Raw genomic sequence first — 24,481 nt, 5'->3', positions numbered from 1 at the left:
AAATTTTGAAAATATTTGTTAAGAATGCATGAGAAACATGAGTTTTTACCATACATTTCTAAAAAATCGATAAAATACCCCAGAGAAACATTATTTTTTATCGGACATTTCTAAAAAATTGGTAAACATGAGTTTTTGCATCAAAGAATTTAACCTGCCACCAAAAAATTTAAACCTAGGACCCACCCCTAATATTTTCATAATTCAAAAAATGTCCCCAATAAAAAAAGAACAAAATGGACGAAAGAAATTTTCGACAGTTCATTAAAATTTTAGGAAATATACATTTTGAAAATTTTGGTAAAAAATACACGAGTTTTTATCAAAATTTCTGAAATTTTTAATAAAAACGCATACATTTCAAAATTACTGATAAATTGTTATGAATTTTTACCGGAAATTTCCGGTGTTTTTTTTCTTCAAAATTTCCGATAAAGTTTAGAAATTTTCAGTAAGAACTTATGGAAATTTTAAAATTTCCGATAAAAATTTGTGGAAATTTATGATATAATTTTAAAATTTCGGATAAAAACTTATACTTTTTAAAATTTAATAATTTTACATAAGGATATAATAGTAAAAAGACGCAGGTGTCAGAAATAAGTCAAGTTAGCAAGTTAATTTCGAAAAAAAAATCCAAATAACCATGTTTAATAAATAATAATTTACACCAAAAATCATGTTTTCGGCAAAATTACCTGTATGACCAGGTTTCAGAGGTGGTCTCCACATAGGAGCCACCTCTGGCGGCGCCAATGACCAAATCTCCTTAACCAATGCGCCACCCAGGGTGGCGCCATAGTGTATTTTGTTCATACAAGCCACCTGAGGTGGCGCCATAGTGTAGTCCCTTTTTTTTAAAAAAAAAATTTTTTGTTTTTTTTTAATTGTTTTTTTACATATTTTTTTTTTAATTTTTTTATTTATTTATAAAATTGTTTTTATTTTATTATATTTAAAAAATATATATATATATTAAATTACAGCAGATAAGATCAGTGAATCAACTAACTCGAGCGTTCATGGAAAACAGTAGTTCATTCATTAATTAAAAGGTACATAGAAAATAACCAACAGAAAAAGATAAACTAAAACATCTAAGAAATCAGTACGGTTAAAACAATGTCATTGGGTCCATGCATCATTTGAATGCAATCAATGTCGTATTCCACGTTATCCTAGAAACTTATCGTTGCTCCAGTCACAGCATCGACCCTTGTTTTAAGCCTCTTGATGCTTCTTATCTGTTCGCCGGATTCGTACTCCCCCTCTAAAAAACTCATGAGAGTCCTCTTGAGTTGCTCGACGGAAGAGATATTCCAAAACATAACCGGCATGGGAGGTTTCACGGGTGAGAATATGACATGTCCGTTCCTTTTGCGATACTCCGGTTCAGGTTCGATACGCCATGTTGATCTCCGGGGTGGCGGCTCTGTTGTCCGGTGACATCCATCTGGCCGAATGCGAGACATTGATGTGTCTGTGTGTTGGTGTTTGTGTTTATTTGTGTAAACTCAACCATGGGAACCCTAATTTATAAAAGTAGCGGGTAGAAAAGTAGTGATGTTGCGTACTGTTTACAAGCACGCCTAACCTGTATGATAAATGCAGACACACTGATCAATGACTGACTTGATGGGACTAGACGAAAGCATGCGTATTTGACTGTCCAAAATAAAGAGTGGCAGTATGGGCCATGAAGACAATTTCACTACGAGACAAATACATAACTAGTTGATTTAATAAAGGATAATACAAATACATAACCAATAGAAATACAAATACAAATACAAATACATATACAAATACATTATCAATAAAAATACAGATACAAAATACAAATGACATACAACTAATTGTTGGTGGAGTTTGATCCACGGTTAGGACAGGTATTTCTATTGTGCCCGACTTCACGACATATGCTACACTTTCGTATCATTTTCTCATGATCCATCTCGGTTGTGATCCGGGTGCTGTTCGGGCGACCTCTTTTCTTTCTCCGTATGTTGTCATTATGCCAAACCACGTCCCCTTCATACGCAGGCCAATAATCCTCCTTTGCCATCACTTGAAATGTGTTGTTGTACACTCCGAGCAAGGTATCCGCCTTGTAAATGGGAGATAAAAGTGCTAACGGATCTTGATGCGCATACGAACATGCTACAATTACATGAGAGCATGGCATGCGAAAGGCTTGAAACTTTCCGCAATCGCACCACCCTTCCTCTATAAGAACCCTGTATTGTTATCTAGGAAGGCCCTCGTTATGGTCAATCGTTTCTTTAACACTGAAGGTTCGGTTGAATCGATCGAAAGATGTCACAATGTGGCTGTTGGCTTTGGCAGATTGCTCTTTCATGAATTTGACGCATGTTTCGCTGAATACTTGTCCGGATTCTAAAACTGCACTCCAACGCTCACCTCTTCTTGCGAAAAGAGAAGCCATCCTATAGTATGTTGCTTCCACCAAGGCAGTAATCGGAAGGTGTCTGATGCCCTTAAACACCCCGTTCATAGACTCCACAAGATTCATATTCATGTGCCCCCATCGCTTCCCGTTGTCGTATGATCTGGTCCATTTCTCTCTAGCAAGATTGTCTACCCATCTGCCTGCATCTGGATTTGCCGCTACAATTTCATGTCGATAATATTGGAACATCGGTTGAGTCAATGCATATCCGGTATTGACAAGAGTCTTCCGAAGAGCCCTGTCCTTTATCTCTCGCATGAAATTTTGTGCAATGTGTCAAATACAGTAAACATGCGTTGATGTTGGGTTTTGCCACCCGTTTGCTGGATTGTTGTACGCACTCTCGATGGAAGCATGTCTGTCTGAAATCAAGCAAAGTCCAGGTTGGGGGGCAACGTGTGTCCGAAGATTTCTGAGAAAGAAACCCCAACCTCCAACAGTTTCTCCTTCCTCAAGAGCGAACGCAACAGGAAAGATGTTACTATTTCCGTCTCGAGCCACACCATCAACATGGTGCCTTTTTATTTTCCGTACAACCAAGTTCCATCTATTTGAAGAATTGGTTTGCAATATGAAAATCCTTGAACACATGGGCGGAAAGCCCAGAAAAGCCTGTGGAATATCACATTTCCTTGAAGGCACGTTCCGTCTGGAGATTGCGCCGGAAGGGTCTCTAAAATAGTAACGGTTCCAGGAGCATAAATTTGAAGCGCGTATAAGAAATGTGGGAGTCATTTGTACGAATCCTCCCAATTTCCATACACAATTTTGATCGCTTTGGTCTTCGCCAGCCACGCCTTTCTATAAGACGGAGTGTAATTGTATGTTGCAACGATATGAGAGATTATCGTTTTCACCTTTAACGATGGATCTTTTTCAACTAGAGGCAAGATTTCTTGACAAATAATGTCATAACTTAGCTTACGGTGATCTTGTGAAACATTTGTGTTAACACACGCGTGATCTTGGGAAATATATCCTATAACCCATGAATCACTTCTCTTCCTGTATGATGTATGCAACCTGAATCCACAATCAGTGTTTCTACAATAAATTTTGTACCTCTCAACATTGGCGCGATCAACTCTAAAATCAACATTGTTTGCCATATGAAATCTTTTTATGGCCATGATACATGCCTCCTTAGAACGAAATCTGTCTCCTACTTTTAACCGTTGATCTGTTTGAGTGTATGGATCATAGAAAATATCAGTTGATGGTTCGTCACCCCCATCAAAATTCAAGTTCCTCATGTGCGCTGGAGGCATATGCACTTGATCTGGTGGTACAACAACTTCCGGTTCGTCTTCACTTTCCTCGTTGACCAAGTTATCAACTTCTATTTCCCGTGCTTCTTCTTCTTCTCCTTTTTTATAGGTTCTGTGGTCCTAAATTGGATTACAGTAAGAATCCGAGGGGGAGTGTTATTTTGTATCGGGACCTATTGGATCACCTCCGAGCTGAAGATGTATTACCACTAAACTTATATATGATCATATAGATGTATTACAATCCATCATCTTTTTTAATAATATATTATTTTTTTCTCCTACGCAGTTTAATTGGAGACCATACTTGATGCTAGACCATGAGCCAAACGAGAGTGACCAAGAAGTTTGGACTGCAGTGACACCTATAATAAGGTTCAACATCGTGGAGATGCACCAATATGACCGTGTGAGACTACAGTTTGGCATGCATCAATCAATCCCGGATCCCCCCACTGATTTGGGTCGCTGGCATATTAAAAGAGTCAATCAACAATGGGATCACACAGATTATCGTACATTCGCACCTAAATTTTGTGAGATGTGGAAGCAGCGTCGCAGTCGTCTGCTACAATTCCCTGTTGCCCAACTCCCCATGTTTCCAACCGCGGACTACGTTGCTTGGTTTAGAACAGTCACAACCCCCGATATGTATGTGTCCGACCCCTACTACCTACACGACCCCCGCCAACATCAATACAACCAACAACCACCCCAACAACGCCAACAACGCCAAACCTCCGAACAACCTTACCACGAAGAATATCAACAACACCAACAACGCCCTACCAAAGTCAACCCATCCAACAACAATCATGGGGCTTCACCCAACAACTCCATGACGCCGACCCCTCCACTAGGCTACCCGTCCAACAACAATCATGGGGCTTCACCCAACAACACTACGATACCAGCCCCTCCACCTCCACTAGGCAACCCATCCAACAACAATCATGGGGCTTCACCCAACAACACGGCGACGCCGGCCCCTCCAACTCCAATAGGCAACCCAGTCCCGACATGGGTCTAAATGACGAATACGACCCAAACGAGCAAATGATCACTCAATCGTCACAATACCAACAACATGGCTACTCCACACCCCAACTTTCACAACACCAACAATATGGGTACACCACACCCCAACAAACAATGCCATTTTTCCAAGGCCAATCAAGCGCTGGGTTTTACCGACCATATGACGCAACTCCACCGCCAAGACCAATCTTTGAGGGCATGGGGACCCGACTATTTGACAGCAGCATACAAGAATACATGTCCAACGAGCGCATGGAGGGGCTAATCCGAGGCCCACCTACCCAGACACAACAAGAACAACCAAGGAATAGGGGGGATCGTGGAGAAGTGGGTCGTCGAGATCCTTCCAACCGGATTCGAACAGTTCCAGATTGCAGAACTGGCGGTCAGAGGGGTCATGGTCCGGGTCGGAGGGGTCATGGTCCGAGGGGTCATGAATAGCATAATATCCATGTTTTAAAAATATTCTCTTTTTTTTTTTCGTATTTGTAATGTTTGTCCCGTACTTTCTGTATTTGTAATGTTGTTTCTGCATTTCTCGTATTTGTACTGTTTCTTCCCTAATTATATCATTAAACACTACGTGTCTAATTATTTATTTAATTGTTTTTTTAATTATGTTAAAACAATTTTAAAAAAATCAAAAACAAAATATAATTAATATATAGAAACAATTAAAAAAAACAAAAAAAAAAAAGGACTACACTATGGCGCCACCTCAGGTGGCTTGTATGAACAAAATACACTATGGCGCCACCCTGGGTGGCGCATTGGTTAAGGAGATTTGGTCATTGGCGCCACCAGAGGTGGCTCCTATGTGGAGACCACCTCTAAAACCTGGTCATACAGATAATTTTGCCGAAAACATGGTTTTTGGTGTAAATTATTTATTAAACATGGTTATTTGGATTTTTTTAGTTAATTTCTCCTTTCATCACCGTCCGTTCTGATATTCCAATCTGAAGCAGCATCCGTACACAATGCGTCATACTGGTGATTCACACGGTACCTAACGTTCAACGAAACAGCTAAATCAGAATACACATTTCTCCAACAGAAGAAGCAAACTGCAAAAGCTTAAAGCTCTCACGAATCGGATCATCATCATCATCTTCATCTTCTTCATCAACGATGTTTTCTAGATTCTTCCACAAATCATCACCACAACAATCTCCACAGGTACGCGCTCAATTTTCTCCACAGCTAAATGCTATGCTCGTTACAGTTACAGATTCTAATTTCTTCCAAATTTTCTCGTGCTTATGAATATCATTCATCGAAGAAATGCTACGGAACTTTTTTAGTTATTTCTTTGTACTTTTATTTCATCGAAATGTGTAATGATGTGAGTTTAGAGTTTTCTTTTCATATGTATACGAATTCTGTGACTGATTTTGTTTATGAACATTTTGTTCGGTGTTCAGCAACAGAACGCGGTGCAAAGTAGTTTTGCATCGGCGAAATTCGATCCGCGAGTTGTTCTTCACTATGGAGTTCCATCAAATGCGTCTATTCTTGCTTTTGATCGAGTTCAACGTCTATTGGCAGTAGGAACACTGTGAGTTATTAATGGCTTGCTATTTGCTTTACTTTTGTTCTTAATTGGGAATTTCCATTTCCATCGACACCGAAGAGAAGTATATTCATAAAACTTTCTGTTTTTTAAGTTCAATTAATATATTGATGCATGCTTTTCGTGGTGTATAAATGAGATTCATACTTATTGAACTAGATGAGTTTTTCCCTCTTTGAAATTGTATTTTTATTAGCTTCATTAATTGTGATTTTTTATTTTATTTTAAAAGTTCGATAGTTCATTTATTGCATTGATTGATGAGTAGCTTAGATGTGAGAGTGTAGTAGATTTCTACTGAGATTGTTAGTGGCTTTAAGAATTGACTTTTGCATTTTTTTCACTCTTGTAGTGATGGTAGGATAAAAGTATTTGGCGGTGACAATATTGAAGGGATTATGATCTCTCCTAAGCAAACATCCTTCAAGAATTTAGAGGTTTGCAATTCTGGATTCGTGTTGATACTTAAGTATATCAATTGTTTCCCTCTTGACATTTTTGTTTATTCGTTAACTGTGTGCGACTTTGTAGTCCATGTTTGTGTAGTGATATGTGTATGTGGTAATGTGTGTGTGTGTTTATGTATCAAACGACACATATTTATTGAACTCCAGATGTCAAATTGAAATGCTTTTGAAGAGTTTCATCTGTGTCTCTTACCTTCTTACATCTGTCTCACAGTTCTTGGAAAATCAAGGTTTTCTTGCTAGTGTTTCAAGTGATAATGAAATACAGGTACTTTATAAAACTATTCAAGTTCTTCCATACTTTCTATGATTAAGCACTCACCGTATGTGCATATGATTATTTTAAAAAAATTTTAACTCCCTTTCCTCTGTTTCATTTACTAAGCAGTTCAATATTTTTATGATAATGACAGGTTTGGGACTTGAGAAACAGGCAAATTGCTTCTGCTATGCAGTGGGAATCCATAATAACTTCTTTCTCTATTATATACGGCACCAGTTACATGTAAAATACTTGTTCAAATGATTTAGAATCTGCTTCACAATCCAATTTTTCAAATGAAATCTTTATAATTGAGTCTACAACATTTTTGCCCTGATGGTGTGATCCAGGTTAGTTGGAACTGAGCATGGGTTGGTGTATGTGTTAAAGTTTGATTTGGAGGACAGACAAGTTAATATATTACCTTATTATGTTCCCACAAATGTTATATCCGGTAAGTACTCATTCTTAACCAGGACAGTTTTTTTGCATTGACCAAAACGGCTGGTTTAATTAGCATCGACTTTTTCCTTTGGTTGAGTTTGGAGTGGGGAGAGATACTTTCTCATATAAACCTCTGATTAGATGTAAATGTAAGGCAGCTTTCCTTGGATGGAAATAGATAGTAATGTTCTGACCACAAATGGAAACAAACCCTAGGCTTAGTAGTACCCATGGAATTTGCCTTTTCTTTTATGAATTGCTCTGATCTGAAACAGAGAGTCAGAGATCCTCTCTGGAGGAGTCTCCGTTCTCAGAAGAAATATGCGGGCATGTCTAGTTTGAATGACTAAGGGCCCGTTTGGCTACTTTGGACCCATCAAACAACAGATAGATCATGGCTGGAACTGTATGACCGGTCAGTTAGATCGGGAATATATTATACAAAAAGTCTTGTTAATTTATTCATGCATTACTAATTTATCAATATTCTAACAAATAGAAATTCGGAGTTCTAGGTTATTAGTGTATTCCTACATGGGCGATGTTTATTGTGTACCCATTTTCATATATTGCCCCACATTAATTCTGTGTAAATTGCAATAGATTCTCACTATGAAATTCCCATATTAGTAGAGAAGATCATTGTTAGAAAAGTGGTAGGTCATAAATGTAGTATAAGCTCCTACAAGATAAATGTTCCATATTCTATTTTTCTTTTCATTTGAGAAGTCGTACAGTTTCTCCAAGCTTAACCTCTAACTTAATTCAAAATGTTGCACACCTTTGCAGAAGCTGTTGGAATGCCACTTGATCATGTTTCAGTTGTCAGAGTTCTCCATCAACCCTGTTCTAATGGAAAGAGGCAAGATAAGAACAAATTTAAAACTTAGGCATGGATTTTGGTTATTTTGGATCTCCATGGCTAGGCTAGTTGGGTGGTCATGCCTATGGGTTTCCTGTGAAACTATGAGTGTGATACTGCATTCTAAGTTTATAAATATGAGACAAGTTCTTATAGAGTGAAATTTAATGGAGTATATGCAATACTCTAGCCATGTTCACTGGTTCAATAGCTTATAGACGGGTTTTCTTATAGGTCACGGGTCCTTTGTGTATAACCCTTTACTGCTTTTCATGCATATTCTTAAGAGAAGTGCTAGGAACACTCTTTCTAACACTCACTCTCTTGTTGAGGGAAATTGATGTGGGTCCCACCACTTTATGTGGAACCCATTTCTAAAGTGTGGCATCCATTGATTTTCACCCAATAAGAGAATAAGTGTTATGTGAGTGTTGAAAAGAGTGTTTCTAGCACAACTCCGAACTTAATATTCTAACTCATAGACCCCCCTAAGTTTTGGTAAAAAGTGTATTCCCTAACAAATGTAACTGTCTCCGGCTGCCCGTAAAAAGAAAGTGAAGTCCTAACACTTAAATTTGTCACGCGTCTCATAAAACCCACACTGTTACTAAGTTCTACATTTCTTAGTTTAATCTATTTTGATTTTTTATTATGACATTATCACTAATCACTAATATACAAAATTTTGAAACTAGGAAACAGAGTAAAAACAAGATTATTTATTTGTGATTAACAATGAAATATAGAAATGAAAGCAAATAATTTCTTGAAACCAAGTAGTTGCTGAGCTTTTGTATGATGTGTGGTTGTTACTGTGTTTTTTTTATTTACTTGAAATCATCGCTTTGCAGACTGTTGGTGGTATATGAGAACGGTGTGATGGTACTATGGGATGCTTTTGAAGATCAAATTATTCTCACCAAAGACCATAAGAACATCAAATTAAAGATAAAGCAAGTGTCTAGTTATCCAGATGAGCCTAAGGATCAACATTCTGATGATAAATTAGAGCTCGAAGAAGAAGATAAGGAAATAAGCTCTGTTTCTTGGGCATCTAATGATGGATCAGTTGTCGCCGTTGGTTATGTAGATGGTGATATAATGTTTTGGGATTTGTCAACTGCTGACTCTCCAATAGATCAAGAAGATAAAAAAATGTCAAATAATGTTGTCAAGCTTCAATTATCATCGGCAGATAGAAAGCTCCCTATTATTCTTCTTCACTGGTGCGCCAATAAATCTTTGAACAGCAGTGGGGGTGAACTTTTTGTCTATGGGGGTGATGAAATTGGGTCTGAAGAAGTTCTGACAGTAAGCTTCATACGCATAATAGCTATTTGACAGTGATGTTTTAATAAGTAATAATAATTAAAGACATCTATGATAATATTAACATTCACCGGAGGTTACGAAAAAATGAGATTAATTTTCCTTAGTTTTGGTCATAATAATAAGAGCCACAAATTCAAACTGTCATAAAATCTTGCCGCAACAAACCCTCTTCTAAGTGTTTTAGAGGATGTTTAGACGAAAGAGGAAATCTCCTGGAGTTTCAGAATTTAGATTGGGCCTAACTCATCCCTATAAAACCGGCTTATAGGGTGAGGGTTGCCCCCACTTATAAACACAACACAGGTCATATCTCTAAGCAATGTGGGACTAAATCCACCCCTTCAAAGTCAACACAATGAGCATGTTAAGGCCTGCAATGAAGGAAAGCCAAAGTGCCGCAATTAAGGCGCCTAGGGGCGGACCACAATTAAGGCGGAGAGTCCAGCACACCTCGTCACGCTTGGGCCTCAATGAACCCGAAGCGTGGACGGTGCGGGAAGCCCAACAATGAATCTAGGATAGGCTCTGATACCATCTTAAGAATTGTGGTTGAGCCTAATTCATCCTTACAAAACTGGCTTTTAAGGTGAGGATTGCCCCACTTATAAACACAATAGAGGTCATATCTCTAAGCAATGTGAGACTAAATCCATCCCTTCAAAGCCAACACAATGAAGGTGTTAGGGACTGCAATGAAGGCAAGCCAAAATGCCGCAATTAAGGGGGAAAGTCCAACACACCCCCTCACGCATGGGCCTCAATGAATCCGAAGCGTGGATGATGCGAGAAGCCCAACAATGGATCTACGATAGACTCTGATACCATCTCAGAATTTGGGTTGGGCCTAACTTGAGGCCCAAACATGAGGGGGTGTGTTGGACTTTCAATCCTCATCCTAGAAGTCGGTTTTGTGGGGATGAGTTAGACTCAATCCAAATTCTAATATGGTATCAGAGTCTATCAACCGGACCTTGGGCCGCCTACCGTTTAAAAATCCACGCACCAAGCCCAAAGAGTGCCGGGCATGAGGGGGTGTATTGGAAAGATTCCAATATGGAGGAAAAAATCTTCTTTTCAGTGGGATAATAATGCCAATGTGAAAATTAATGTAAGATTGGCCTCTTTGTATTAGAAGAGTTTTCCTGGAGGTTTTAGATGGTAGAAGAAATATTGCCGTAGACGAGTACTGTAAATTAGTATCTGGTCTATACTTCATCTTCATTCTCTTGGTGCTTTGATTTTGTTATATACACTCGGTGCACATGCGGTCATCCAAATGAAGTTGTGTTTTGACTTAGTGAGGAAAGAAGAAAACTGATCCCATGAACAAGTTGAGAAAACATTGTACATCCTCTGTGCATTATTACTTGGTTATTATATTTATTGAAGAATAAATAATAAGTAGGTAGGAATTGGAATTGATTATGGCTATAATTAGTTTTTCACTTTTGCTATTTAAGATATAAAAAACGCTGTGTCAATGGCCTAGTAAGTTTTCACTACTTCAACTCAGGTAGATAAATAATGTGGCTTTTCTCTTGTTTGTAGGTTTTGAGCATTGACTGGTCTTGTGGGATAGAAAGTCTCAAGTGCACTGGCCGCGTTGATGTTGCACTTCGTGGTTCTTTTGCTGATATGGTTTTGTTGCCTAGTGACGGCCATGCAGAAGGAGATTGTAGTATGCTATTTATATTGACAAATCCTGGACAACTGGATCTTTACGACAATAATTGTTTATCTTCTTTGATGTCTGAGCAAAAAAGGAAGACTTCTTCTCCCACAATGCAATATGCTGTCGTCATTCCCACTCTTGAACCGCAGATGACAACATCAAGGCTTGATGTTGTATGCCAGGATGTGAAGTCATTTACGGCCCTGTCTGAGGTAGCATAACTAACATTTATTACTTTTAAGTTTTAAGTCCTTTTTTCCTTATGGTCAGTTGTTATTCTTATGGTAACTGTTATATAGGTGTTACTTTGGCAGTACAAACATTATTATTATTTTTTAATTATGCAAGCAATACCATGGATACTGTACTGTTCTTACTTTTCCCCTCACAAAGATTAATTTTTTTGTTTCTTCAAGAGGCTGTTTTTTTCGCACGCTTTCAATTATTTTTGTGACATTTATACTATATGTTTAGTTGAGAACAGTAGGATCTAGGAACGGTCCCTATAGCACTGTACTTAAGTTTTAACCTTTTCTTAAAAGATTACTGGAAAAAAAAAAAAATCAATTGAGTAATGGGAAATGATACCTGTGTAGATTCTTGTAGCCGCAAAGCAACATTCTTTACAAAATCAGACAAGTATGGAAATGAAGTGGCCTTTGACCGGTGGCGTTCCAGGCCAGCTTTTCAAAGAACATCATCTTATCATTCAAATATACATAGCAGGTTACCAAGATGGATCTGTTCGGATATGGGATGCTTCATATCCTGCTCTGTCACTTCTTTACAACATAAAACCTGAGGTTAGTCGTTAGCATACTATACAAATTTTAACTAGGGGACTCCCACTCTCCCCCGTATGTTGCTCTAATATATTAATCAAAACTAGTGTTATCCTTGGCGGATGGCGGACCTTGGCAGAAAGCAAAAACTCCGCCATATATAGCTGCCTTGAAACCCCATGGCACTGCCATCCCTCACAGCTTGACCATAGTGTTTGTCAAAAAATTTGTCACCGCAATCTTCCTTGGCGCCACTTTTTTCGACATTTGATAACCGTGATCAAAACTCATATATTGAAGACTTAAATTGGTATTCATGACACACAATCAATTCTGCAATTGTCAGGTGAATGATGTTAAAATGGACAGTGCAAGTTCGCCAGTGTCAGCATTGGATTTTTGCCCAGATACTCTACATCTGGCTGTTGGTGATGAAAGTGGTGTTGTGAGTTATTACAATTATGATGTATTATATTTCATTATCTTCTCATTCAAAAAGGTCTTCAATTTAACCAATTATATTATGTAGGTTCGTCTATATGGGCTAATAAGGAGTTCAGATGACACAACTTTGCATTTTGTAACAGAAAATGGAACTAATGGTTGAGTTTTCTTTCTTCATTTCAAGTTCTGTTGGAATTGCAAACAAAATCTCTATTTTTTTCTGTTCAAGAAAATTGGCTGTCAAAATCAGAAAACTTGCTAAATGGGTGTTTCAATTTGGAATATTTTTATTTAATGATTGGGGGAGTTTTGTTTGTCTTTTGTCTTGAAATTTACTTGAAGGTTTGACCAGAGCCTAAACTTTTGAAACTTAATTAGTTTGCATATTAATCTGTGAGTTCTGATAAATAAAGAGTGCCTTCTAAACTCACCATAAATTTTCACATATAAATATACGAACTTGTAGACAACTTAAAAAGTCAGCTACCACAACTCTGTGGAAGGCTGAAGTTCTGTACAAGACCCTTGTGCATTTGGCAGATTATGGTGCATTTGGTTTGCATGTTATGTTGGAAGGGCAGAATATTTAGCTATAACTCTTTGTCTTCCTTTCCTATCATGTCATGGTTTATTTACTTAATCAATCATAATTTTATTGGTAAGAAAAAGTAAAAGCATTTAAGAAGTATTACTACCAACCCCAACTCCCCAAGCTTATCATTTCATATTTTATGCGGCGAATGCTTCCCTTTACCTATAGGAATCTAGACAAGTGGGAAGCAATAATCTAATCATGATGCGGATCTTGTATACTTCATCGGTAAAAGGAAAGCGATTTACTCCCCAATCATCATGGGGAAATAAGATAGTTTTATTTAGAATGGCTTAAGTTATTTTTCATGAATCTCTTTATATTGAAAAACGATTTGATATTTCTAATATCTGATTTTAATCTGTTCTTATATTATGAGACAGTTCATAATGTGAATCAAGGGGATGGACCTTATTGCATATCAGTGTTTTCCCTTCAAAATTCTGCTGTTCGTAGTCTACGGTTTGCAAATCTTGGAGGGAAGCTTGCAGTTGGATATGAAAATGGGCAGGTGAGATCTTCCATTAACTCTTTTTTTTGGTTGAAAGAAATGGTTTATTTGTTGTTTGGAGATGTTGAATGGCAATTTGAACTAAACTTTCCAACTTATATTTTCTAATCTACTTTGCAGGTGGCCATGCTTGACACCATTACATCATCAATTCTGTTTCTTACAAGTGCTGAATCTGACACATCTTCAGCAGTAGTTTCTCTGAAAGTAATATTTTCAGACATTTCTAGCTTAAACATTCCACAGGAATCTGTATCTGATATTCCTGACAACTCTGGAAAGGGGCTAGTTTTTGTTATGACAAGGGACGCACACTTTCTTGTGATAGATACTGAAACAGGGAATATGGTTTGTAATAGGTCAATATACCCAAAAGTAAAGTCAAATGCAATTTCAATGCACATTATAGGCAAGTATTTGGATTAAGCAAACTAGATATTATAATAGGTCAAAAGTTTAATTAGTTATGCTGCTGTCTTTTTTCCAGATGGTACTTCTGAACTATCTGCTGAAAAACTGCAATCCCAGTCGCCTCAGAAGAATGGTTCTGAAATGCAAGCCAACATGCAATCCGAAAATACACAAGACATAGTTGAGACTACTACTACTACTACAGAAAATTCATATTTTGGGAAGAAAGTATCGAGCTCGCTCGTTTTATTTTGCTATGAGAGTGAATTGAGCTTACACTCTTTAAATTGTGTGATTGAGGTAGCATCCCCCATGTCCATTATCCTTCAAATATTACTTTATTCCTTTCTACCGATTAATCAATTTGCCTTACTACAGGGTAGCAATGAGTACATATTGAAGGTGAATCTTGTACAGCAATGCTGCTGGACTACCATCTTCAAAGAAGAGGACAAAGAATGTGTTCTAGTTGTTCTGTACCAGACTGGGGACATTGAACTAAGGTGAAATGCTTAGAAGACTAAGTGCTCTTATTCATTATAACAATATCTGTCATGCATAGCTCAAGAAAAGGTCAGATCCATTATGACAAGTAATGCACACTTTGTTGCGATAGATACTGAAACAAGGAATATGGTTTGCTCTAAAAAAATGAGCACAAAAGTAAAATCAAATACAATTTCGATGCACATATTATAGGCAAGTATTTGGGTTGAGGAAATGAGATACTGTAATAGGTCAATAGTTTAATTACTTTTGGCAGTGTTATTTTTCAGATGGTAGTTTTGCACTCGCTTTAGAAGAATGCTTCTGGAATGCAAGCTAACATTCAATCTGAAAATACACAATTGTCTAAGTTGAGACTACTTCTACAATAGAAAATTCATATTTTGGGCAGATAGTATTAAACTCACTCGTTTTACTTTATTATGATAGTGAATTGAGCTAGTACTCCTTACTCAAGAACCCCTCACATTAAAAGTAAAGTAAACAGATCCCCAAGGAGTAGCTCAAGTTTTTGAATTGGAACACCTGAAGGAGTTTGAGAATGGTATTTAGTGTTCAAACTCTGATTACTAACATATTTGCTTATAAAAATAATAATAATCAATCTCTGAAACAGGCCTTTTAAAACTAAAATACTATCCTCCGAATAATTAGCATTGAAGAATATGTAATTTATGTGCATCTAACTCTTATTACACAATTCTATTTATAATGGTGTTATAACAAATATATTGAATGCCTAAATGATTAGCACTAATATGAAGATCCATACTATAGGAATATTAACAATAATATAGGAAGCTGTACAATTAAAGGAACATGAACATATTTCCTTAATTCTAGCACTCCTCCTCAAGCTAGAGCATACATGTCATATGCACCAAGCTTGTTACAAATAGATTTAACCTGAGGTTTTCTAAGAGACTTGGTAAATATATCAGCCAATTGATCATTTGAACTAAAAAAATCAGTTGTGATTTCTTCTAAAAGAACCTTGTCTCTTACAAAGTGGCCATCGATCTCTATGTGCTTTGTTCTTTTAAGCTAGAGTATACAGAGACCTTCTACCTAAATTGAGTTGCTAGAGTAACTGACTTAGCAATGTAAGTTTACTGGTTGTTGCTTCCATAACAAGATACTCTGCTTTTGCACTCGTACTTGCAACTATATTGTGGTTCTTGCTCCGCCATGATATCAAATTACCTTCAACAAGGACACAATACCCAGAAATGGATCTTCTATCGGATGGTGAACCAGCCCAATCAACATCAAAGTAGCTAATACCATGAATAATATGCAATTCATGCGTGTCTAATTTAGATCACAAAACTTCTACTTATTATGGTGTTACGATATATAGATTAAATGCCTAATTGATTTGCACTAACTTAGGAAGCTATATACTCAAAATATTAACAAGTAATCTAGGAAGTTATACAGCTAAAGGAATATCAACAGATTCACTAAATTCTAACAAACCAATAAACTAAGTTATGGCTGGAACTTGGGTCTTGGACTCTTCCGTCCCAATATTAAAGTCCCAGTCTAGCTGCATCAGCAATATTTTTTGTTTTTTATTCCTGATTGTTTATAAAGCATTAGATAAATCATTACCTTTTTCTCCGAATCTGTATCATTTATTGTAGTGCTATGGTGATGTTGTTTTTGTATATGTTTGACATTATGGTCAACTTCACTATATTTCTCCTTGTCACTCTTCTTGATAAGCTTTTGATGGATTTGATGTCCCTTTGAGCAGGTCCTTACCAACTCTGGAAGTGTTGGGCGAAAGCTCTTTAATGTCACTCCTAAGGTGGAACTTGAAGACCGACATGGAGAAGACAATATGCTCTTCATCAATTGGACAAACAATTCTGGTTTGAATATGTTGGAATTATAAAATATTGGAATTATAAATTTGTATTTAGGAGTCAATACATGTACCTAGAAGTCTATGCCTAGAAAATTACATACATGTATCTAGGAACTAGCAACATCCTTGAAAATCTTATCTTGTATTTACTCTCTAGTGTGTATATAATCAAATTACTTGAGTGCATTAGAAACTCAAGCATTTCACCAAATATTCACTTCTCTACATGGTATCAAGAGCTCTCGATCCTGAGAGACTTGTTTCCGCATAAACCCTAGCCGTCTTCATTTCGGTAAATCCCAAGTCACCTTCATCGTGACAATTTTTCTGCCTTTATTGCAGCCTTGTTACCCTTCATTGCAAGTTTTTTTTTTTCTGCCTTCATTGCAGCCTTGTTACCCTTCATTGCAGCCTTGTTACCCTGTCCAGAAACACCTCACACAACCCCTCTTTATCCCTTTCATCTGTCAACCCTTCATTGCTGTCTTTTAGGCCCCTCTTGAGGAATATTTCATCTTCTTGTTGTTATTTTTATTTTTAGCTTGCTACAAATGGCTAAAAAAAATTATGTTGATTGCTCTTTATCATTCACCGAGGATGAGGTGAATCGTTTAAAGGTTATACTTGACTCTGTCGGTAAGCCTTTTGGAAGTTGTTCTCTACCGACGACCGGCTTGAGCGTATGCTCTCAATCCTTTAGTGTTTGCGATAAAATACCTAAGAATGCTTGGATTTTGGACTCTGGTGCCACCGATCATATGACATTCAATCCCAGTTGGATTTCATCTTACACCTCCTCTGAGAAGAACCGTTATGTTACGGTTGCTAATGGTTCTTATGCTCGTATTGATGGCTCTGGGAGAGTTAACTTGCAACCTTCACTTCAATTACAGGATGTGCTACATGTTCCCACACTCTCTCACAACCTAATATCTGTTCGTAAACTCACCCGTGATCAGAATTGTAAAGTAATATTTTTCACTTCTTATTGTGTTTTTCAGGATCTTACCACGGGGAAGACAATTGGAGTTGCTAAGGAAAAGGGAGGGTTGTACTACCTATCTAATGAACCAAATTGTTCGAAGGTGTTGGCTTCCTACTTGCAGACTGAGTCTTCCGTGTCCTCTTCTCATTCCGCCGCACAAATTTGGCTTCAGCACAAACGTCTTGGTCATCCACCATTCTCTTTAGTTAAGTCTATGTTTCCTTCTTTATTTTTACATCATTCAGTTGAGTCTTTTAAATGTGACGTTTGTGAGTTAGCTAAACATCATCGTGTCTCTTTTACTCCTAGTTCCAATAGAAGTGCTGAACCTTTTGATCTCATACATTCTGATGTATGGGGACCTGCACCTATTTCTAATATTTCGGGTGCTAAATGGTTTGTATCATTTATTGATGATTGTACTCGAGCAACTTGGATTTTCTTGATGAAGGATAAATCAGAAGCACCAGAATTGTTTATTAGTTTTTTAAATATGGTACAAACACAATTTGGCAAGGGGATTAAAAGAATCCGCTCTGACAATGGCAAAGAGTATGCCAATCACATCCTTTCAAATTTTACCAGTCAACGGGGAATAGTTCATGAATTTACATGTGTCGACACCCCACAACAAAATGGTGTTGCAGAAAGAAAGAATCGTCATTTACTTGAAGTTGCTCGAGCCATTCTCTTCCAAATGGCAGTTCCTAACTCATATTGGGGAGAAGCCGTTCTGACAGCTGCCTACTTGATTAATCGGGTTCCATCTCGCATGTTAGGTAATGTCAGTCCTGTTCAGTTTATGACTTCACGGTTTCCTTCTGTTTCTATTTTGCAGAGTCTCGAGTCTCGAGTATTTGGTTGTGTTGCCTTTGTCCATATCCATAAACAACACCGAAGTAAGTTGGACCCCCGCGCAGCCAGATGCATCTTTGTTGGCTATCCCCCAAACAAGAGAGGATATAAATGCTATCATCCTCCTAGTCGTAAGTACTTTGTCTCTAAAGATGTCACGTTTCATGAGAATTTAGCCTACTTCACTCGTCCTCAGCTTCAGGGGGAGAGCATTCAAAATGTAGAATCTGATTCCGAATTTTTAGTCCTACCTGAGTTGCCCATGACTCCTCTTATAAGTCCTATTACCGGTCCTACAATTGAGTCTCCCGAGTCGACTGTGAATCCTGTGTCAAGTCCTATTACTGATCCTCCTATTATTGATCATGCTTCTCCAAATACAGAATCTGAGTCGCCTGCTTCTATTTTTGTCCCTCCTTTATCGTCTGTTTTGCAGGAACCATCATCCTCCATACCAACAAAAACTAAGGCTAGTGAGCCAACCTTGGTGTATCAAAGAAGAAGTAAGCCCGACCTGCTCCAAACACAACTCCAATTGCCAGAACCGGAGGTAAGTGTTGAAACTCATAATCCTATTAGTGATTCCCATAGCTCTGACACTTGCGATACTAATACAGATGATTTGCCTATTGCTTTAAGGAAAGGGAAAAGGTCATGTGCCAAATACCCTATATCTCAATTTGTCTCCTCTAAAAATCTTTCCTTGCAGCATCAAAGTTTTATTTCTGCAGTTGACTCTGTGGTCATCCCATCATCTGTTCAAGAGGCATTGAAAGATAGAAATTGGGTCCAAGCCATGGATGAGGAAATGAAAGCTCTTGAAAAAAATGGAACTTGGGAGATTGTTGATAGACGGGAAGGCAAGAAACCCGTTGGTTGCAGGTGGATCTATACAGTCAAACACAAATCAGATGGTACTCTTGATCGTTACAAAGCCAGACTAGTGGCAAAAGGATACACACAGACATATGGCATAGATTATGAGGAAACCTTTGCTCCAGTTGCGAAAATGAACACTGTTCGAATCTTATTATCTCTTGCTGCTCACTCCGGATGGGAATTACAACAGTTTGATGTCAAAAATGCATTCTTGCATGGAAACTTAGAAGAAGAGGTGTACATGGAGATCCCGCCGGGATTTGGCCCTTCATGTGGATCCAACAAAGTGTGTCGATTGAGGAAAGCCTTATATGGGCTAAAACAATCTCCTAGAGCATGGTTTGGAAGATTCACAAAAGCAATGGTGTACTTAGGCTACAAGCAGAGTCAAGGAGATCACACTCTTTTCTTTAAGCACTCGCATGAAGGAAAACTGACTATACTTCTTGTTTATGTTGATGATATTATTATTACAGGAGATGATCAGGCAGAGAAACAATTACTAAAGGAAAAACTATCGGCAGAATTCGAGATGAAGGACCTTGGACAACTCAAGTATTTTTTGGGAATTGAGGTTGCTTACTCAAACCAAGGCATTTTCATATCTCAAAGGAAGTATATACTCGATCTCTTGCAGGAAACTGGGAAACTGGGATGCAAACCATCAAGTGTTCCCATAGATCAAAACCACAAGTTAAGCCTCGAAGAAGAAAGTGCCAAAGTTGACAGAGTCCAATATCAGAGGTTGGTAGGAAAGTTGATTTACCTGGCACACACTAGGCCTGACTTGGCTTATGCAGTCAGTGTAGTGAGCCAATTTATGCATGACCCGAGAATGCGACACTTACAATCTGTTGATCGCATCTTGCAATACCTCAAGGCTACTCCAGGAAGAGGACTATTGTTCAAAAGAGGTGGAAGCTTAACTATAGAAGCCTACACCGATGCTGACTATGCAGGATCAATTAGTGATAGAAGATCCACTTCGGGATTTTGCACCCTCTTGTGTGGGAACCTTGTCACATGGAGAAGTAAGAAACAAAATGTAGTGGCTCGATCAAGCGCTGAGGCAGAATTTCGAGCTTTGGCTCAAGGAATCTGTGAGTTACTTTGGATGAGGATCATTCTAAATGATCTGAAAATACAATGTGAAGGGCCTATGAAGTTGTTCTGTGACAACAAGTCAACAATCAGTATTGCTCATAATCCTGTTCAGCATGACAGGACCAAACACATTGAGATTGACCGCCATTTCATCAAGGAAAAACTAGACAGTGGTTTAATAGCTACATCCTACATTCCTTCTAGGCATCAACTAGCAGATGTGTTAACAAAAGGCTTGCCACCTGATCGTTTCAATCAATTGACTTGCAAGCTGGGAATGATTGATATCCATTCACCAGCTTGAGGGGGAGTGTTGGAATTATAAAATATTGGAATTATAAATTTGTATTTAGGAGTCAATACATGTACCTAGAAGTCTATGCCTAGAAAATTACATACATGTATCTAGGAACTAGCAACATCCTTGAAAATCTTATCTTGTATTTACTCTCTAGTGTGTATATAATCAAATTACTTGAGTGCATTAGAAACTCAAGCATTTCACCAAATATTCACTTCTCTACAGAATATTTTCTTATTGTTATAATGAAGTTATTTTGTTAGTATTTGCTGCCAAAACTTATTTTACTGGTCTGTGGCTATCTTAGTTTGATAAAGTCACTTTATAAATCTCAAGTACTGATTTCAGTCCATATCACTTAGCAAATGACTATTCACTTAAACCTTTCTTTTTGAACAGTTAATCATGCAAGAAATTTAGTAGCCTAGACTTTTTCTATTGAAATAGTGGTGGGAAAATGTTCCATTTTAATCTCTTTCTTTATTGATCTTCTTAGAATTTGGGTTGGGCCTAACTCATCCCTACTTGGACATCTGGAGCATGGACATAAATGGCTGGTGGTCCAATAACAAAAACAACCTGATAGCAGGTGGCCCAACAGATTTTGGATAGACTTTGATACCATATTAGAATTTGAGTTGGGCCTAACTCATCCCTACAAAACCGGTTTTAGTGGCCCGACGAATCTTAAACCAAATTCTGAAACCATCTTAGAATTTGGATTGGACCTAACTCATCCCTACAAAACCGGATTGTAAGAAAAGGTCATATCCATTATTAGGCTGCCTTATTTTCATTGCACGGCAATAATTTCAACTGTTGTGCCAAGACTTCCCTTATCACTTCAACTGAAAACTGTAAGAAAATACATTGCATGAGCCATGAATAATTCTTCAATCTCTTACAGATAATGCGGGTTCCAATAGCTTTTGGTTTTAATCATAATTATACTTGTGGCTATCTTGTTTTATAGGTCAACGGAAATGAAGCTGCTTTCTTATCACTGTTGTCCTGCAAAAATGAGCTCTGGTAAGTTTTTTCGTTCCTTCTTTTCTAGCCATGTATATTTCATTTAGCCATCAAATCTTAGCCCCATAATTTAGATCACTATATTTCATATTCATAAGTATTAGATAAATTATTTTGGCATAACACAACATCTTATGACATAAAACAACCAAATCTTTAAGAGCTCCCATAAAAGAGAGGCCCGGACAACCCACAGGTGGTCGCTGAATCTATCAGCTTCTCTATCAAAATCTGTGATAAAATTATATGTAATCTCATTAACTATTAGAGTTTTGATTTCTAACAGGAACTTTCAAAATATTGTAGGAGTCCAGAGTCTTTTCCTTCTCTTCATGATGAAGTTCTTGCAGCCGCAGTAGATGTTACCGAGAGCATATCTCCAACCCAAAATGAAAAACAGGTCCAGTTTGTTCACGCTTGTTGCGCTTCTGTTTCTCAATTAAGTTTTTCTGGATCCGTGATTCAACTTATATTACCATAGGGAGCACCTGCTATCTTCCTTAATATAGCTAAAAACTTCAAAGCGAGGAAAGCCAATCACGATACAGATCAAGCAGTTCATGATAATTATTTGGAAAATTTAGAACGATGTTTCTCCAGTCCTCCATTTTTAAAACCTTCTTCAGGTACCGAAGATAGGTTGGATGCCTTTGAGCTTGACATAGGTTTGTCCTTAACATCTACTACCAGCTATACCTAACTTCTTATACTACCAACTATTGTTTATATTTTTTGAAGTATTTTCATTCTCTCGCAGATGAAATTCATATTGATGAACCTGCTGTCTTTTTATCTCATCAGAAAATCCATGTTGACAAGAAAGGCATGTCTTTATTTTATTATATTTTTCTAAAAAATATTTATCTTTTAAGCTATAAATGAATGATTGCCTTGCAGAAAAAGCAAAAGAAACTGACAGACAGAAGTTACTTGAGGAGTCAACCACCGACTCAAAACCAAAAGCTAGAACAACAGAAGAAATTAAGGCAAAATACAGAAAGACTGGGGTAAATCTTAGAATTGAAAATTATGTAGTTTACCCATTATAGCTCACACTTGTTGACCTATTCGCTTGTTTCAGGATGCCGCTACGGCAGCTGCACTTGCAAGGGATAAGCTTGTAGAGCGGCAAGAAAAACTCCAGGTAAGATTATTATTGTATTCCATTCTTCATTACCCAAATCTTATCCTTACACAATATCTAGCCCCATCTCCTACTTTTCAATGAATATGATAACCTAAATCACCGAAAGACAAATCTCCATATTTAAGAAGTTTGATTTTTCATGTATGAGATAGGTAGAGAGCATATATGTATTCAATTTCATCTTGATTATAATTGAGGTCCAATTGAAGTTCATAAATTATTGATTTATCAAGCTGCATGAGTTATAACACATCCCTAATAAATAAAAAAATTCACTTTAGCTCCTTTAACATAAAAGTTCTCTCGTGTTCTTAGTTACATCTTTTAGTAATGAGAAAAACATATTCTGGCATTCTTCAAATTTGTTTATTAGGTTTCTGTCTAACGATCTCTTCTCGTTATGTTTACTAGTTGCTCAACGAACGTACTGAAGAGTTGCAGAATGGGGCACAAGACTTTGCTTCCATGGCAAGTGAACTTGCTAAGCGAATGGAAAATCGTAAATGGTGGCAGCTATAAAGTTGCATGATTTCCTGTATTCATCGACATGTTCCGCCGCTGCGCTCCTTTAGAAGTTGAAATTCTGTCTACACTAAGGCCTCACTTAGCTCTGATTCCTTCCCTTCTTTAAGCATGTTAGTGTAATTTTTAATCTTTTTAAAGTGTAGTTTTATTATTGTCATATTTTGTACAGCACATTATTCTGTATATATCAACCTCAATAAGTTGAGCATATATAGTTGTAAGTTTTTTTGCAATGTAAAGGTAACTTGGGATCTGAATCACTAATAAATTACAAAGTACCGAGAATATCAATAATATTAATAAGGACTAGATTATAACATTCATTTATGGATCAAATTATGGCCATCTTTATTTTTCTGTTAGTTTTTTTTTCCCTATTGGTTCACTCCACTAGAGGCGATTCTCTTATTTGCTACATTATGAGAGTTAGCATCATCTGCTAGGCTCAACTACTGTGATGGTTATTGTTAGAAATATAGTTCGTGCCTGCCTTTTTCACACAATGAGATTATTTACAATATACTCCCTCCGTTGAAAATGATTGTGATTTTGCACACAAATCAAGAAATGCAATAACATTGTCATAAGGCATTACACTTTTACTAACTTAACCTTATAAATGAAAAGGACAGTTATTTTGAAATAAATTTTATTTACTAAAACAATAGTTATTATGAAACGGAGGGATTATGGGATTATGAAAAGGAGGGAGTACTACTATTTACAAATTTTAAATAATATTTATTTTTATATTTACATAGTTTAATACACTTGCATGAGGATGTTAACTAGTACTCGCTGGTGGGGATTTTCTCAGAAATTTTTCGGTGTGGGCCCTAAATATGAAGAATTTTTCTCAGGAACGGAGATGGGGAATAAAGTCCTCCCGAAGGTCCTTTGGCGAGACAAATTGGCAACATAAATCTTCCACATGTGAAGGAAGAGATTGAAAAAGAGGAAAAGTAGATCCAAAAGTCACCAGGCCATGATTAATTTAAGAGACTTCCCAAACAGAATGGAAGACGACGCAAAATTCTGCAACTCCAGGATTTATGTGAAGATGAGCACATAAATGCTAGAAAGATGGATATAACTCCCAGAAAGAGGACAAATTATAAAGGGGCCTAACCTCACACTCGACAACAATT

The 24,481-nt window shown here is 37.3% G+C and overlaps 1 protein-coding gene across 2 annotated transcripts; it reads left to right on the top strand.

Moving 5' to 3' along the window:
* Positions 1-5,698: 5,698 nt before the first annotated feature.
* Positions 5,699-23,533, top strand: LOC131621026 (uncharacterized). 2 transcript variants are annotated; one of them, XM_058892227.1, is made up of 24 exons: positions 5,699-5,955; positions 6,201-6,334; positions 6,702-6,786; positions 7,031-7,084; positions 7,230-7,321; positions 7,429-7,532; positions 8,312-8,384; positions 9,236-9,695; positions 11,265-11,600; positions 11,985-12,191; positions 12,517-12,615; positions 12,700-12,772; positions 13,590-13,717; positions 13,838-14,126; positions 14,205-14,428; positions 14,507-14,631; positions 16,395-16,512; positions 21,606-21,661; positions 21,968-22,061; positions 22,143-22,326; positions 22,419-22,484; positions 22,559-22,668; positions 22,743-22,805; positions 23,220-23,533. In XM_058892227.1, the coding sequence occupies exons 1-24, from the start codon at positions 5,908-5,910 to the stop codon at positions 23,325-23,327; spliced, it is 3,330 nt and encodes a 1,109-aa protein (XP_058748210.1). In that variant the 5' UTR covers positions 5,699-5,907; the 3' UTR covers positions 23,328-23,533. The 2 variants fall into 2 exon arrangements, with proteins under 2 accessions (XP_058748210.1, XP_058748212.1); XM_058892229.1 differs by lacking the exons at positions 22,419-22,484; positions 22,559-22,668; positions 22,743-22,805; positions 23,220-23,533 and having other exon boundaries at positions 21,948-22,061; positions 22,143-22,282.
* Positions 23,534-24,481: the final 948 nt, after the last annotated feature.

This window comes from Vicia villosa, linkage group LG7 (genome assembly GCF_029867415.1).
Source record: "Vicia villosa cultivar HV-30 ecotype Madison, WI linkage group LG7, Vvil1.0, whole genome shotgun sequence".
NCBI classification, from domain to species: domain Eukaryota; kingdom Viridiplantae; phylum Streptophyta; class Magnoliopsida; order Fabales; family Fabaceae; genus Vicia; species Vicia villosa.
Note: the sequence above shows the minus strand (reverse complement) of the source record. Positions and strands in the feature narration are given on the sequence as shown.

Bases quoted from the DNA above. Each gene is read 5' to 3' on its own strand.
- LOC131621026 (XM_058892227.1), top strand. From the start codon at position 5,908: ATGTTTTCTAGATTCTTCCACAAATCATCACCACAACAATCTCCACAG. The intron at 13,718-13,837 runs GTGAGATCTTCC...TCTACTTTGCAG, and splicing joins TTGGATATGAAAATGGGCAG to GTGGCCATGCTTGACACCAT. The intron at 14,127-14,204 runs GCAAGTATTTGG...TCTTTTTTCCAG, and splicing joins AATTTCAATGCACATTATAG to ATGGTACTTCTGAACTATCT.